Raw genomic sequence first — 16,625 nt, 5'->3', positions numbered from 1 at the left:
AAAACTGAACAGTCCACTTACTCTTTATTGAACATAACTTGAAACATCATAAATATATATATATATATATATATATATATATATATATATATATATATATATATATATATATATATATATATATATATATATATATATGTATTTGTAGTTGGAGATCCGCATAAAGTAGTTTTTATTCCTGAGCTTTCAGCTCCTGCCAGGAGCCGTCTTCAGAGGATAATGATTAGACATACAAGAATCAAAGAAATCAAAGAATCTCTCCGTTTGTGGATCTCCAACTACAAATATGCAAACCATATCACAAACCTTCGCTTCCATATATATGTAGAGAGAGAGAGAGAGAGATCTTCCTTACTCCCACAGCACAAAGAAGATGCCCCATGACGGCACCCAACCCAAACCTCGACGCCCAGAGCAGGCTCCGCCCCTTCTGGTCAGGTTACAATGAAAAGGGACGGCCCCAGAAGTTGGCTTTTCATTCACAACCAGGACTTGATAACAAATGAGCTCCTGTGCGAGATCTGAGAGCTAAAGACAACAACAGAGAAGTCTGTGTGGGCTGATCTTGTGGCCAGCATCTTTTCTGTTGTGCCCTTGTGCACTCTTACTCCTTTTTGTTAAATATAATTAAATGGGACTACCGGGTTGGTACCCCAAAGATTCTTGCTGCTTCACTCTGATTCCCTACTGCTGGTCACAATATTTACAGTATATGTAGAATTACGCAAGTGTACTCCTCCACTAGAGATAATTGGTATCCTTTATATTTAGATCTTAAAAAGTGTTTAGTTATGTTTATTGCCGTGTTAAATGAGCGTCAAATGTATAGTATTTGGTAGTGGTTTTCTTCTTTAAAGTAATGGCCAGTGAAAATCCTCAGAAAGGAAAAGCTGATTTAATACATTTTTTTACGTGAATGTAAGCCTGATTTTAGTTGATATATCTTGTTGCTTTTCCACCACAACTTTAAACAGTTTATTACAGAATTCCTTTTACAAAAATATAAAGTATGTGTTCTGTGTAGTTTTTGATATGCTATTGTGTTTTGTCTGCATTCCCTGTCCTAATTGATTAAATTATTGTAAAAGTGAGATTTAAGTGTTATACCATATATATATATATATATATATATATATATATATATATATATATATATATATATATATATATAGTAAAGAAGAGATGAAACAGCGTTTTAAGTATTGGGGTACCAACCTGGTGATCACATATAATTGAATTAAAATAAGGAAAAATACACCACAAGTTGCGGATAATGTCCTTTCAGACGGGAGCACAGAATTGAACTGAAGTCAAAATGACAGAACTTCCAGTCAGATGGATTCCTGGCAGAAAGGGGCGGGTCCAGGAGGGCGAATAACGGAAGTGATGACAGTGGTGGAACGGCCTTCAATCTTCTGTTCTACAGAGGACTGAAGAGAGAAGGCATTAGAACACAGCTCCAACCCCTGTTTTAGTGGATAATTACTATTGTTATTTTAACCTGTCTCTGATGCACGTGTGTGACAAAATATATACTGTATATAAAAACTGTACATTGCAGGTTTCAACACTGATAAATGGTTTTATCAGTTTAGGCTGATTACATGTATAGTTATTTTTACGTGTATCTGGAAAACAGTGTCAACTATGAAATATAAAATTGTGGTTTTTTTGCATTTTTCAACTAAATAAGATGCTTAATTAATTATTGTTCAGTGTTTTGCTCTATTGCATACTAGGCCTAAAAAATAGTTAAATATCATTTTGTTTTTACAGTTCGCAAGGACATTGTGCATATACCATCCACTCTTGATGTTGAAGTGATAGATGTGACTGATAAATATGACATGAATTCATTTGTGCAGCCTTTGTCACTACATGACATATTTAGTCGACATCATGAAGACTTCCCTATGGTGGCTGAAATTATTGAAGGCCCTGAGCAAACTCAAGAGTCTTTCAAGTTCCTGAAGTCCTGCAAGGAGATCATAATATACAAAGCATTTGAAGCTAAGAGAATCCTGGCATCAGAGATAAGAAGTGACTCCCAAAAATATTTTTTAATTCCGACTTCTTATAATGGCAAGTTCAAAAGAAGGCCCCGTGAGTTTCCAACGGCATATGACTTGGAAATTGCCAAGAGCAACAAAGAGCAATTGCATGTGGTTGCAACTAAAGAATTTGGTTCTCACTATGAAGGCCTTCAGACAGTTTCAATTGGAGACCAGTTCCTTGTCCAACATCGAGAAACAAGTGAGGTTATCTATGATGGAACTCGAAAAATGGTGGAAGCATTGGCTTGCGAGAAGATTAAAAAAGATGGTTACGAGTCTGTATTAATACCCATGTGTATGGAAGGAGGATTTGTGGAAGTGATACATGACAAGAAACAGTATCAAATATCTGAAATCTGTCAAAAATTCCAGTTGCCTTTCAATGTTAAAGTATCTGTTAGAGACTTATCAATCAAGACAGATGTCTTAGCTACCATGCCTGGCCTTCATTTAGAAGAAGAAATTACTGGTTCTTATCTTCTCATGGCTCCACTTCACAACCAGGCGGAAAGCTATGAAATCCCAGTAAATCGAATTAAAGTGTCTTTGCAGCTGCTCTTCAGACCTGACAAGGAAACTGAGATTCCTCCAGTTAAAACAATAGTGGAGCAGATCAGCGAGGACTGCTACTACACTTTACGCCGATACGTAAATGCTACGCTGATCCCACCTCCTCGGCCACCAAAGAAGCCCCTGGAACAATCAACATCATCATTGCAACCAGGCCAACCAAACAAACCTGACACAAGCAGCACACCTAAGGTAAGCCATGCCTTGGTTAGCACATTTAACATCTGGGGTGCCTTTTCAATAATTTTAATTGTTGATCATACAAACAGCTGAAAACAAACTGAAAAGAAAAGGAAACCACTTGTTGCTAAATATTAAGAAAAATCTTTAAGCTGTTAAAAGTACATTTTGATTGATTGAAAACAGATCATTATGGTGTTTAGGCATAGACTCCTTATTTTCATGTGTCATACTTGCATGTGCTAAGCAACATGTCACCACTTTCTCGCACCACTATTAGTAAATATGGCAACATAAAATTTCTGCTTTGCTTACCTGAAAAATCTGAGAAGACGACACTATCCACTGTCAGAGGACATGTTAAGTTTCATGCAGATGATTATTTAAATAATAAATGGGATTGTAGGTGCAAACTTCAAAGCTTTCAGGTAAACAGACTTCCAGAAAAACACAAGCATTCTTCATAAGGCAATTCTAGTTTGTCCTAAATCACCAATATAAAGGTTGATAAAGAATTTCCTGTGACTGATACAGGATTTAGGTTTGTAGCATCCCATAAACTTTTAAAGTAAAAAGCTGGTCTGGCACCATTTTTCTTTATGGGGCTCACCACTTCCGCAAACTGCAATGGGCAGATGGCACTTTTGCTCATTAACATTTTCGTAACTGATCTGTCATAACATCACTGACAAATTTTAATGACAATTTTAAAATAGCTGATACATTTGATCTAATTTCAAGTTTTGGATAACAGAGGAAAGAAAACGAGTAATAAAATGTTAGAAACAGTTCTTGTAAAATCAAACTCTTATTAGAAAGCTGCAGGAGCTTTGTTAGCAAGCGTGGCAATTTCTGGAACATCATTCATTTAATACAAATAAAGTCCCATTCACAAGAATACAAGTTGAAGGCATATTTAGAGAATTTGTTACGCCTAATATTCATGCTAATTGTACTATTTAAAATAAATAGATTTTATTAGTTTTTTATTCTTGGTAGTGTCAGATGTGGTGGATGGCTGGGGATCCTGCCCAGCCAGGATGCCTGGAAGGACAGGGAGAAAGACAATACCTCCTCCGCAGCTGCCCTGGTCCACATGGGGGTTTGGAAGCTCAACCCTGTTGGGGCCCGTAGGGAAGATCATCACAAAGCACCTGGAGCACATCCGGAGCATTCTAAAAGGGGCCGCCTCACCCCATTAGTTGAGCCGGAGTCGGGAGGAAGAGGACAGAGCTTATGAGTGGAGGAGTGAGGGCGGCAGAAGAATAGAGGAAAGAGAAAAGACAGAAGGGACTGAGTAATTGTGGCTGATTTATGCATTGTGTGGTGCTGTATAAGGAACAGAATATTAAACGGGTGTGATATTTAGACATCTGGTGCCTGTGTTCGGGGGCTGAACTTCCACATAGTCAAAGAACATAAGAATCTATGATTGTATAATGCCTCCAAAATGTTATTTTACCTACTTTGTTGGACTTTATTCCACATTTTGTCTTTTTAGCTTATTGTGATATTCACTACAAATCCAACATGATGTTTCTTGGTAACACTTCATAATAATTTTCATTAATAAGTCATCAAGACGTTTTATAGACATGTCAAAACCATAAGAATATCTCTGCACACCCATCGTAGCACATGCCACATTTCATAATCTTAGCCACATTTATCTGGTGAAGGTTCAAAGGCAGCTATCCAAAGACTTTGTTTACTCAGCTCCACTCACTTTCCAAAGCTCCCCACTCTCATTACAGAGTGTAGTTCCAGAGTTTATAGAATAAGTTCCTTTTAATTGAATAAAATATTTGGGGAGAAGAAAGCTGCAAAATTAGAGACATGACATGGTTTTACAGTATTCCCCCCAATACGGATAGCTTTGTTTATAATTTCATTTATATTAATGGGAAGAATGCAAGTTAAAAATGCTTCTGCAGTAACAAATTACCAGAGATAAACCCAACAATTAGTTAAGCGCACAAACCTCAAAGCCAAAACTCTATTAAAATTATTTTTTTTAATGTAACTTCCTAAAGTTGAATTTAAAACTAATACAAAAGTAAGATGAAAAGTATGATATGAAGACACCAATGGAGTAATGAGGTAGATTTAAAGACGAGGGCAACACAAGACAACATACAGTGAAAATGACAAGAAATATAAAAGCACCATGAAGCTGTGGCCTCACTATTATAAAAAGGACACTCCGTAAAACCTTAAAAAAATCTGTTGAAGAATTATTAGAGTAATTCCAGAACTGAGGAATGTGAGGTAGGAAGAATGATTGAAAGAGCTAAATCTTTTCAGTTTAAGAAAATTGAGATAAGAGCAGATCTGAGTGAAATGTTTAAAAGTTTGAAGTGATAAAGAGGATTACCGGCAGTTGTTATCTTAAAATCATTTTATCTATAATAGGACCAGAGATAAAGATGGCTAAAGCTAAATTTCAAACTTATTGTAAGAAATATTTTCTTATCCAAAGCACTACATACAGTATGCTTGGAAACAACTTACCAAATAACATAAGAAGCAATATAGGGAGCTTCACATTTCAAATCAACACATTATAGAAAGCTTACACAGATAAACTTTTATCACAACTTTTTTATGTTCCTGTATTTAAAGGTAGCAGCAGGAGAGATTAACAGCCTCTCTAGCAAGAAGAAGTATGGTTCATTTGTTGCTTCCTTCCATTCAGAAATAAAGTTTGATATGAAGGGTTTACCACTCTGTCAATATAATGGAGGAAAGGTCATAGTGCTAATGTAGTTTAGATGAGGAGCTTTACTCATTGGGTTGAGGGGATGGGAATAAAAAAGCTGGGAGCAATTGAATATTGTGTTTTGGATTTCATAGGAAAATGCGATTAAGGAGGAAATTGTATTAAGCAAGGGGAATAATATCCATACTAAGGGATCTAAACTGATTGGTTATCAGAGACAGCTGTCAGGTTTGAATTGGAAAAAAACAATTTATACCAATTGATTTTGTCAGTAAAATTCCTGTAAACTGTAGCAATCCTAAATCGGAATAAGTAAAATGGATGGACACAAAACACATGTAAGACCATTATTCAAAAATGAATGGATATCCGAGGAAATTGCAATCCTCAACAGCTTGACAAAGACTGCACATTGGACAATCTAACAATAATGGAAGATGTTCAGAAAACATGGTTTAAATTTTATAAATAATCACAGCTCCAAATCCTGGGTCCAGTCAAGGGCGTTCACCACTTCTACATTTAAAGAAAGCAGCAGGAATTTTTATGTTGGTATCTGCTGCAATAATGTAGAAAAAGCTGTATCCATTAGTCATTTTAGGACAAGCCAGAGTAAGTCAAATGGTTCTGATCTATGTGCAAAAATTTGTAGATCACCTTTTCTAATAGCGTTTTTTTTCTAATAATTTAAAATGCTTATTTTCAAGTGAGTCCTGGAATTCTAGAAAAATATAGCATTCCTGCTTTATCTTACTAGAGAGTATTTCTAATTATGCAGAGCATGCAGGGGGAGATGGAAGCTGTAGAAGAAGTAACACAGACAGCTCTTTGCAAAATACAGTCATAAGTTCAGGCAGAAAGACATCAAAGCCAGGAATTTTACCTTTGTCAGAGTGAGAGTGGAGCCTAAAGCAAAGTTGCTTCTTGTTTCAGGATAAGCAACAAATCCAGGTTTTACACACACACACACACACACACACACACACACACACACATATATATATATATTGTGGAAGATGACCCGGACACAGACAGGCAGATACATTAAAGTCACCCAACACACGTTTATTATGACAATCCATATTTACAAGTGCAACACAAACCCCTAAAGTCCCCACAAGTCCAGGCCCTCAACACAAATGCCTCACTCTTCAGGCCACCTCCTTGCCTCTCCTCCAAGACCTTGTCCTTCTTCCACCTGACTCAAGCCCCTGAATGAAGGGAGGCGGCCCCTTTTATGACCACCCGGATGTGCTCCAGGTGCTTCCTGACAATCTTCGACCGGCACTCCCCAGTGTGGCGGAAGTGCCAGCTGCGAACCCGGAAACACTCCGGGTGTCCCCGATCCTCTTCCCCTCAGCACTTCCGGGTGTGGTGGAAGTGCTGAGGTCCAGGGCTCCCAAGGCATTGGGGCACCTCCTGGCAGTGACCACGGGTCCCTACAGCATTGAGCTTCAAAGCTCTGCACCCGTGGTCCCCATAGCTGCCAGGTCAGTCATGTCCATGTGGTCTGGGGGAGGCGTAAGCCCTCCTCCGGGGCATCCCGGCCGGATCGCCCCCCCCAGCCACCTGCGACAATATATATATATATATATATATATATATTGTGAGAGGTCGCCTGAACACCATCAGACAGACACCAAAACTTCATAAAACACATCTCTGAATGTCCGGGGACCGCCTTTCTTCCTCCTGTCCCTGGAGCTTCGTCCTGCTCCAGCTCCTGACTCTAGCTCCAAGACTGTAGGAAGGCGGCCCCCTTTATAGTCACGCGGATGTGCTTCAGGTGCTTGCTGATGCTCTTCCGGCGGCACTTCCTGGTGTGGTGGAAGTGCCGCATGAGCACCTGGAAGCACTCCAGGTGTTCCTGGAAGGTTCTTACTCCACCTGCAGGTGTGGCGGAAGTGTAAGTCTCCCGGGCTCCATGATGCTTGGGGCCTCCCCTGGTGGCAGCCACGGGCCCAAACGGGTTTGAGCCTCCTGGCTCCATCCCCGAGGTCGCCTCCTTATCCAGGGTGGTTTCCCCTTTGTGGCCCGGGGGACGTATAAGTTGCCTCCCGGTCCTTCCAGGCAACTTGGCTGGGTCTGGCCCCCAGCCTCCTGCCACTATATATATATATATATATATATATATATACAGGGGTTCATTGGGTTACAATGTCATGTCATACACGTTTCGAGTTTACGATGCTCAGTCCCATACAAAACATAAATAAAAAAATGAGACGTGTTTCAGATTATGCCGTTAGCATCGTACTTACAGACTTACGGGGGTAAACTCATTTGGTTGCGTGTGGCAAAAGTACGTGGCATATGAGTGAGGGAAGTTGGCGAAGTGAAGTAGTTTGGTTGTGCGCGGCGGAATTACGGTGCATATGAGTGAGGGAGTTGGTAAACTAATTTGGTTGAGTGTGGCACAAATGTATACTGGCGACTTTTTGCCCCTTATCATGGCTCCTAAACGAAAGTCAGAATCTTCAGATGGTAGTGCTTTGAAGAAGAGGAAAGCCATCATGATGGAAGTGAAATTAGATATTATAAAGAGATCAGAAAAAGGAGAATTATCGACGAACATCGGCCACATGCTAAGCCTTAGCTGCTCTACTGTAGCAACAATTATCAAGGATAAAGACTTTATCCTAGAGCATGTAAAGGGATCAGCCCCTATGAAATCGACTGTGATTACTAAACAGCGAAATGGAATAATGATTGAGATGGAAAGATTGCTAGTTTTGTGGCTGGAAGACCAGCATCAGCGCCATATACCAGTAAGTCTGATGTTGATTCAGGAGAAGGCTAAACAACTGTTTCAGGCAGTAAAAAGTGAAAATGAGGAAGGGCCTGAAAATGAAGAGTTTGTGGCTAGTAGAGGTTGGTTCATGCGTTTCAAAGCTCGTGCCAACTTGCATAACCTTAAGGTTCAGGGTGAAGCTGCTAGTGGGGATGAGAAAGCAGCAAACAAATTTCCTAATAGGTTGGCTGAATTAATTAACGAGAGGGGCTACTGTGCTAAACAAGTGTTTAATGTTGACGAGGCAGGCCTTTTTTGGAAGTGTATGCCTAACAGGATCTATATTGCCAAGGAGGAGAAGACAGCACCAGGCCATAAAGCTGGCAAGGAGAGACTGACTTTGCTTCTTGGAGAGAATGCTGCAGGTCACTTCAAACTCAAGCCTCTGTTGGTGTACCAGGCAGAGAATCCAAGGGCATTTGGAAGGGTCAACTGCCTGTCGTCTGGAGGTCTAACAAGAAGGCATGGGTGACACTTCAGATTTTTGAGGAATGGTTTTCCAGCCATTTTGCGCCAGCAGTGAAGGACTACTGTGTTAGCAAGGGACTACCTTTTAAGGTGTTGCTAGTGCTGGACAGTGTCCCTGGTCACCCTACCCACTTGAGTGGCTTTAACCCTAATGTCAAGGTGGTTTACCTTCCACCTAATACCACTGCCCTTTTACAGCCCATGGACCACGGTGTCATTGCCTCTTTCAAGGCCTACTACCTCCGGAGGACATTTGCTATGGCCCTTAATGCAACTGAGAAGGACAAGAACCTGATATTCAAAGACTTTCGGAAGTCTTATAACATTTAAGGTGCTGTACAAAACATTGCTTTTGCCTGGGATGAAGTGAGGCGAATAAACTTAAATCGTGTGTGGTAAAAACTGTGTCCCCAGTTTGTGTATGACTTCCATGGCTTTGAGGAGTCAGTGGAGGCTGTAACAGAGAAGGCTGTTGCCATGGGTAAATAGCTTAATTTGGCGGTGGAGACTGACAATGTCACAGAGCTACTGGCATCACATGGAGAGGATCTGTCTGCTGAGGACCTCATTCAGCTGGAGAAGCAGCTGATTGAAGAGGAAGAGATAGAAATCTCAGAACCCAAGAGATTTACCATCAAGTGTTTGGCAGAAGGTTTTTCTATGATAGAGGATGGGTTGGCAAAATTTCAGGCTGAGGACCCCAGAAATGACAATTGCCTTGCAATGCTATAGGCAGATTTTGGAAGATTAGAAGTCATCAACCTTCCAGACTAGCCTGGATCAATTCTTTAAGAAGGTAGAGAGGCCTGCAACAGATCCTGTACCCTCTACATCAGCTGGCTCTCGAGATGAAACACCTGTAATACAGGTAGAATCATCTCCAGCTTCCACCTCCCAATAGGTCACTCTCCCTTCCAGTGTGCAAGACAACCACAGGAATAAAGGTAAGGAATTCTTTTACACTCATTTTTTGTCATTTTTTTTGTTACTACAGTATAGTGTACAGTACAGTATATCATTATTTCCCTTTCCTTTTTCTGTGGCTTAGTTGTGTTTTTATGTTCTAGATTATGATTTTACAACTGTGTTAGGATAGGTAAGTGACTTAGGCTAGGGTGTGTTTCGACTTACACCAAAATTCGGGTTACATCACTATTGTAGGACGGAACTGTGTTGTAACCCGAGGACCCCCTGTATATATAATCCACAGTTACTATACTTATTGTCGTCCATACGATGTTTTAAATATATCTCAGACCTAAATATTACCTGTGTCTCTAGGAATATATTCAAACATACAAAGGCTCAACATCCTTGGCTACAGGCCATTTATCCACCAAGAATGCTTTACTTTACGTACTGTTCCCTACTATTGGGTGGAGCTCTCACCTTCAGCCTTAATAAACCTTGCAGATCAGAGTGTATGGCAAACGTCCAACTGCTCCAGGTGCTCTTAATAAAATTACCTTATTACCTCAATCACTCTTAATATGAAGACAAAGCATAGAAAGTTAAAAGCAGCGTGGTATTTATTACATGAATAATAATATCAAATAGAACAAGGAATAATAGAAAATAAGATTGATAGTAAAGTCTGGATATAGTCTTTAAGAAAAGCTTACGAGAAAGTAAAGATGTCAAGGATGAATGTCCCAGGGTGGCATTGATCTAGCACTTGAAGTTGTTCATGAGATGCTTTGCTGACGATCAGATGAAAGCGTCACTCCCACCCTCCTCTGATGTCGCTCTGTCTTCGTTTAATGAAGCATATTTTTTTATAAAATTCTACACAGGGTTTTGCAACACGTGATTGTTAGATATTCAAACTGGCTGGATGTCAATATGATGGATGAATTTGCTCAAACTCTTTAATCTATTTTAGTATGTCTGTTTTCCCAAGCAATACAGTTTTTGATGTTGTAACAATCTCCTGTCTCAAGCTGTAAACCAATTTAGTCCTGGTGCCCTTCCCTTCACAGGTGATAAAATCATCAATACAGCTTGAGGCATCTCCTGAATTCCTGCTCAGATCAAACAAATGGTACTGTGATTCAGGAAAACAGATTGCCTTGACGTTAAACTGCTCATGGAAGTGTCCTGTATTTAAGTTCATCTGTTGTTTTGTCTTGAGCAAAATATAATGAAAATATAGACCAAAATGTACAGATTTTTGCACACCACAACAACAGCTAAGCATATTTATTATTTATCCCACTTACTTCAATATTAAGAAGAATGTTTCTTTTTTGAGGTGTCACTTTTTTAGGGGTGACTTGCAAGAGATTTTAAAACCAAAAAAGGGTTCTATCATTCAAAAGGTTGAGGACTACTGATCTAAGTGCATGTACAAGGGTAAAGACTAAGTTATTGAGGTACATTCATTCAAGTGGCATAGCACAATGAAATGGTTCGGAAGAAGGTGGCTATTGTCAGTGGTGGTGTTACAGAATGTCGGCTACATTCCTATGAGGAAAGGCACACATAGCTAATACATGATGAATAATCACGTACTGTATGTCTATTACACCATGGCATTATGGATTATGTCGTCTATACTTCATAAGTATGGGACTACTGCTCCCATCTCATATCACTCTCTGCCAACGAAATGAACCTGGAGCCACCACTGATTACAGAGATTTCATTTCCTTAACTTGACTCATATAGGAAAGGGTACGGTTTCTTCTAATGATGCAAGTTTGGGTCCAAGTGAAGAGATTTTTTTTTTACATATACTTTGATGAAAGGCAAAAGAAATGGAATAGTTTCTAATGAAGCTTGTTATATGGAAGAAGGGTCAGAAAGAGAGAATTCTAATGATGGGTCTGGATCTGTCTACTTTGAACTCATCACAGGTTTCTCCTTCAAAATAAGTTTTTGAATCTCTATTTCAGAGCACATGCAGAAAACAGATAGAGGTTGGGGTTTATGGAAATATAGACATATTGATGTGCCTGTCATGATGATTTGTATTACATGGTGACGTGAAAGGTAGCTGTGCACACAAGCCGCACATACTGACTTTGTTTATAATGCCAGCTTTTCTAGACGGCTTAATATGGTTATAGGCTACTCATCACTTTGCAAATGTTTCAGATTAAAAAAAAGAACTTTATCTCAGTGCACAACATTTTTTTGGCCAATCAACTCAAGTGCATTCCAACCAAGCCAAGCATTGTAAAACTACAGATTTGGTAGTCAAACTCAGTCGAGTTAAACTAACTAACAGAGCTGAGAGTATTTCCTTCTGCATACACCTGTCCAAAGAACAGTGCCCAAGCAATGTTCAGTATTTAAGGATACAAATTTAGAGTTTTGATTCCTGAAAAAGTATTTCACATTGCTTCTATCAACAGCAGGTGCTGATCAAAGTTTGGCAAAGCTCAATTTGGTTGAATCAAAACTCAAAAATCTTTGTGAACAAGAATGTCTCTCTGATCTTCTGATTCTATTCATAAATACAGATATCACTTTGAACAAAGATGGAGTCATTGCAATCTATCATAACATTTGCCAAAGAGAAGCAGCATTCACATCCCAGACATCCAGTGGAGATGCGCTGTGAGTGCTGCCTAAGTGAAGACAACTTGTTGAAGGTTGACTCATCAGAGTATGAAGTCTATAGGAGGATACACATGGCAATGAATAAAGGACAAAATCATGCTTCCTAAGTGTAAAGTAGGAGCTTAAAAAATGAGAATAGTGGTTGGATGGGTAAAGGTGCTTTCAGTGCTGAGTAAAGTAGTGGGGGGGGGGGGGGGATAATGAGAGGAAATCCTAAAATGAGACTAAAGATTTTCAAACAAGTTAAGCCCAGAATCACAAAAATCGTTTACTGAATAGTGGTTAGTGAGCAAGTAACACAGGCATAGAGTTGGCTGCACTTTACTTTTACTTTAGATGTCAATGTCATACGCTATAAGCAATCCTACTCGGCACTGACAGGTCTTGACCAGCAAGCCGGTGAATAAGAATTAAGTTAGATTATTGGGAGGAACATTTTTGGAACTCACTTAATCCATTACTAGTCACAGGAGTTGAGAGCAGCATCAGGAACAAGCAAAAACAGTTCATCAAGGGGCCCATTAATAAACACACACACACACACGCAGTCAGTTACTCATAACAGAGTCATTGTGGGCTCAACTGCCAACCTACGATGCACATCTTTGCCATGTAGGAGGAAGTGGAAGTATCTGCAGAAGTCTACTGTGAATTCTTGCAATATAAAGATGGTGCCACCCTCAACAATTTTTGCAGATGTGAGATAGATAAAACGGAAATTTGTATAATGGTAAACAAAAAACGTTTTAGAGTCGGGTTTTCTTTTTTTGCCTAAACATATTGATATGATAAAGTTAACCAGAATAGCAAGGAACATTTTAAATTAAAAGCAATAAATATATGCCATCACAATCATCTTATCACTCATAAGCACAATTTAACTTAGGAAAATCCAGACAAAAATGACCAAATAATTGAAGTCTGGAAGGATAAAGCAGTCATTATTGATTTTGTAAAATCCTTTTTTTAAATATACTGTAATTATTAACTCTGGCTGAGGCTTGAACCACTATTTTAAATGACTGCAAATGGCCTCAAATAAAAGTATAAAAGGACAAAAAAGTACCATGTTATAAACTGATTTTTGTCTGCAGAGCTGCTCTGTCAGCAGTATTTCTAGTAATCTTGGTACTTTTTGCTTTTTCAGAAAAATTTCTTTCATACAGATTCATCCTTGATCAGATCAACCCTCAGTCAAAGGCAGCAGGAATTCATATATATATATATATATAGTATATATATATATTGTGGCAGGCGGCTGTGGTCCATGGCCAGACGCCCCTGCACACTATATTCAGGGGGAGCAGCCCTGGACAGTGCAATACCTAACCCTTGGGTGCTAGATGGCCACCCCTCTGGGTTGGAGCAGTGCCCTGGTTTCACGCAGGGTTTCATGGGAATTGGAGTTGGGTGCAGCCTTGTTAGGTCCCGCAGGCACCGCCAGGGGGTGCTGTAATTGGGACTCCGGAGCCCATGTGAGCAACGTATTCGTCACACCCGGAAGTGCAGCCGGAACTCGGTTATCAAGCACCTGGAGCATTTTTGAGTGGACTATAAAAGGAGTCAGCGACCACCACTCAGCAGCCAGAATCAGGAGGAAGAGGACAAGGTTGCCAGGGAGGAGTGGTGGAGGAAGAGAAAGCGATTTGCTTGTGCTACTTTGAGTGCTGTGCTTGGGACTGTGTTGTGGCTGGGGGGATAACGGGGAAGACGTGCCCTCCAGCTGAAGAAAATAAACATTTGTTTTATTTTACCCGTGCCTCCCGTGTGAATCTGTGTTGGGTCAGCCATAATATAGCTCCATTCTTACAATATATATATACACAAATATATACACATACACACACACACACACACTCATTTACAATCTCAGAGCACTGAACATATTGCCAGTATAATAAAGTTAAAATAAAACCTTAGCGCAACATTACTTTGATTAAATTACAGAATCACTGCATATCTATATATATAAAATTCTTTTTGCGTTTCAAAACAGAAATGACGTATGAAACGGAAATTACGTATGACCACGTGATATGGAAATTACGTATGACCACAGAACAGATTATAATACAGGAACCAATCACTTCGTTTTTGGACGCCATTTTTATATCGTCTTTATGAATTATTATTTGTGTGAGAGTTATTTTACTGATATTAAAATGAAGCAAACACAAACACGCCGATCTATCCCATAGAACTGTGCCCCACGTCGCCCTCTCCCAGCCCTCCTCTCTGGACGACAGCGCTGACCTGTCCGCTGCTAGGCGCGTTCTGACAGAGAAGTTTTATTTATTCGTCCACATGACTGTTGCGGAAACTGCCACATTGTAACTTTTTTTTAGTTGGCAGTACTTGATAGTAGAAGAGACGAGGAAAACAGCTTTGCGTCTTTCTACACTGTCCCTTAAGGTGAGTTTGGGTCACTAAAACCCTGCAACATTCAAGGTTGCTTTTGTAATCAATTATTTTAAGAAGATGGAGAGTTCACATCTAAGAAGATGTACAGACTTCTTCATGTAAAGTGTTGGACTTGGGAATTGTTTGGACCTTCTGCCCGTTAAGCACGGAAGGGCAGTGTCCACATTTATCAGAATTATTTTTCTCTAAAATCACAGGCACATAGTGCAAGGTTGTCAGGTGCTGTAATTCCTTTTTGTATTCAGCGCCCTCGCGCCAACCAATTAACCAGTTCCACATCATCCCTCTGTAGGCACATGATGACGTGAACGTGTCTGCAAAAAGTGGCGTCTCCTGCCCTGCAAAAATACTATAAAAGTCGAGCAGCTGGCGCGCGCGTAGCTGTGCCGGCCTTTGAGACACTGACTGCGCTTCTGCCTTAAGTGAAAGTAAGCACTTTTAATTTTTTTCCTCCTTCCCCTGAGCTATAGCCCATACAGCTGCAAACACGGGAGCCCTTTTCTAGACCGCGGCAAACTAATATTAAGGCGCTTCGCACTTTCTTTTTCACGTATAGTGTTATGAGGTCGTGGGAGGCACGCACAGGAGTGGAGGACCGACAATGCCATCCCGGCCGGTTAATGCCGCGACGCTCCCCAAAAGGAGCTCATATTGTCAGCGAAGACGTCTCTCTACACTATATAAAACAAAAAGGCAAGTTTCCTTTCTTTATACCTTATTTCCTTTTATCCCAAACCAAAACCTTTCTCTCTTAACACTGCAGAGGACACAAAACTAATTTTCTTTAATTGCTGGTAATGCCAGTAAGGCACATTACCACAGGCAGAAATTTGGACGTTCACATAGAAAATGTAATTTCTATACCACAGCCATCGTGTAGCGCCTTTCAAAAAGGATCTACTACCGAGAGATGATCCAAATACATTTTAGCTGTTGTTAGTACTACTTACCTGTTGTGTTATACCGCCTTTAAAATGTAGTTTACCCGAAACCACTCCAGTAGTGCTCAATGTATCTTTACTTCTTAAAATGTTAATGTTTTACTGTTTAATAACTCATAGACTACATTTTATTTTTTTCCCTTGCACTCAGTGAGCGAAGCCACTGGGTAATCAGCTAGTATCTTAATAAAATAAGTTGATAATATTATTAGGTTCATTTTATTTAGTTAACACGTGTAAAGGATCTGGCTTAAGAATCTGGGCTGGTAACTCGAAGGTTGCCATCTTGAAATCTGGCAGTGACAGAAGGAATGCTACTCTGTTGGGCCTTGAGGGAGGCCCTTAACCTGCGCTGTACAACTAGCTGATTCTGCACTCTGACATCAAAACTCTGTGTGTCTCTGGAGAGTAAGTTTGGGTATGCAAAAAATAACATTCCTAATACAAGAAATTGTATATGGCAAATTTAAGGATTATAAATCACTTTTACACACATTTATATAAAATGTGCAAATATATTGCATATTTGAAATGTACTAGATTTGTATACAAATTCCAGCTAGGTATTCAGTGCTTTTGCTCTCTTGAGACACCTGCTTCATTCAGGCCCAAGAGTAAAATTCTTGACACGTAACACAAAGCCCTTGTGTGCTGCTGATGAGCGCCTGAGTCAGATCTGTCTAACATGAGATAAACTCATTTTCCCTTTGGCTGCTTGGATCATTTCCAGTGCTTAATGGATTAATGCCCTACAGATTCAGGTGAGAGTCGTATGCGTTGATAGATTCAGAGCAGATTTAGCAGGTGCATAGAGCTGTATATTAACAACCCGATTTAAAAGGAAATTAGAAGAAAACTATGTAATGAAAATACATTAACTCATACTGAAAAAGATGTCTTAAGCTTTCTTTAATCAC

At 39.8% G+C, this 16,625-nt stretch overlaps 1 protein-coding gene across 1 annotated transcript in view; it reads left to right on the top strand.

Moving 5' to 3' along the window:
• themis (thymocyte selection associated) overlaps positions 1–16,625 on the top strand; it is a 127,337-nt gene that overhangs the window by 64,793 nt on the left and 45,919 nt on the right. The window contains exon 4 of the mRNA XM_028797915.2: positions 1,777–2,816. Coding sequence (XP_028653748.1) covers positions 1,777–2,816 — 1,040 coding nt within the window. The remainder of the gene's footprint in view (positions 1–1,776; positions 2,817–16,625) is intronic.

Source organism: Erpetoichthys calabaricus, chromosome 3 (assembly GCF_900747795.2).
Source record: "Erpetoichthys calabaricus chromosome 3, fErpCal1.3, whole genome shotgun sequence".
In the NCBI taxonomy this organism is placed as follows: domain Eukaryota; kingdom Metazoa; phylum Chordata; class Cladistia; order Polypteriformes; family Polypteridae; genus Erpetoichthys; species Erpetoichthys calabaricus.
The sequence above is the reverse complement of the archived record's forward strand: the minus strand, read 5'-3'. Positions and strand labels throughout refer to the sequence as shown.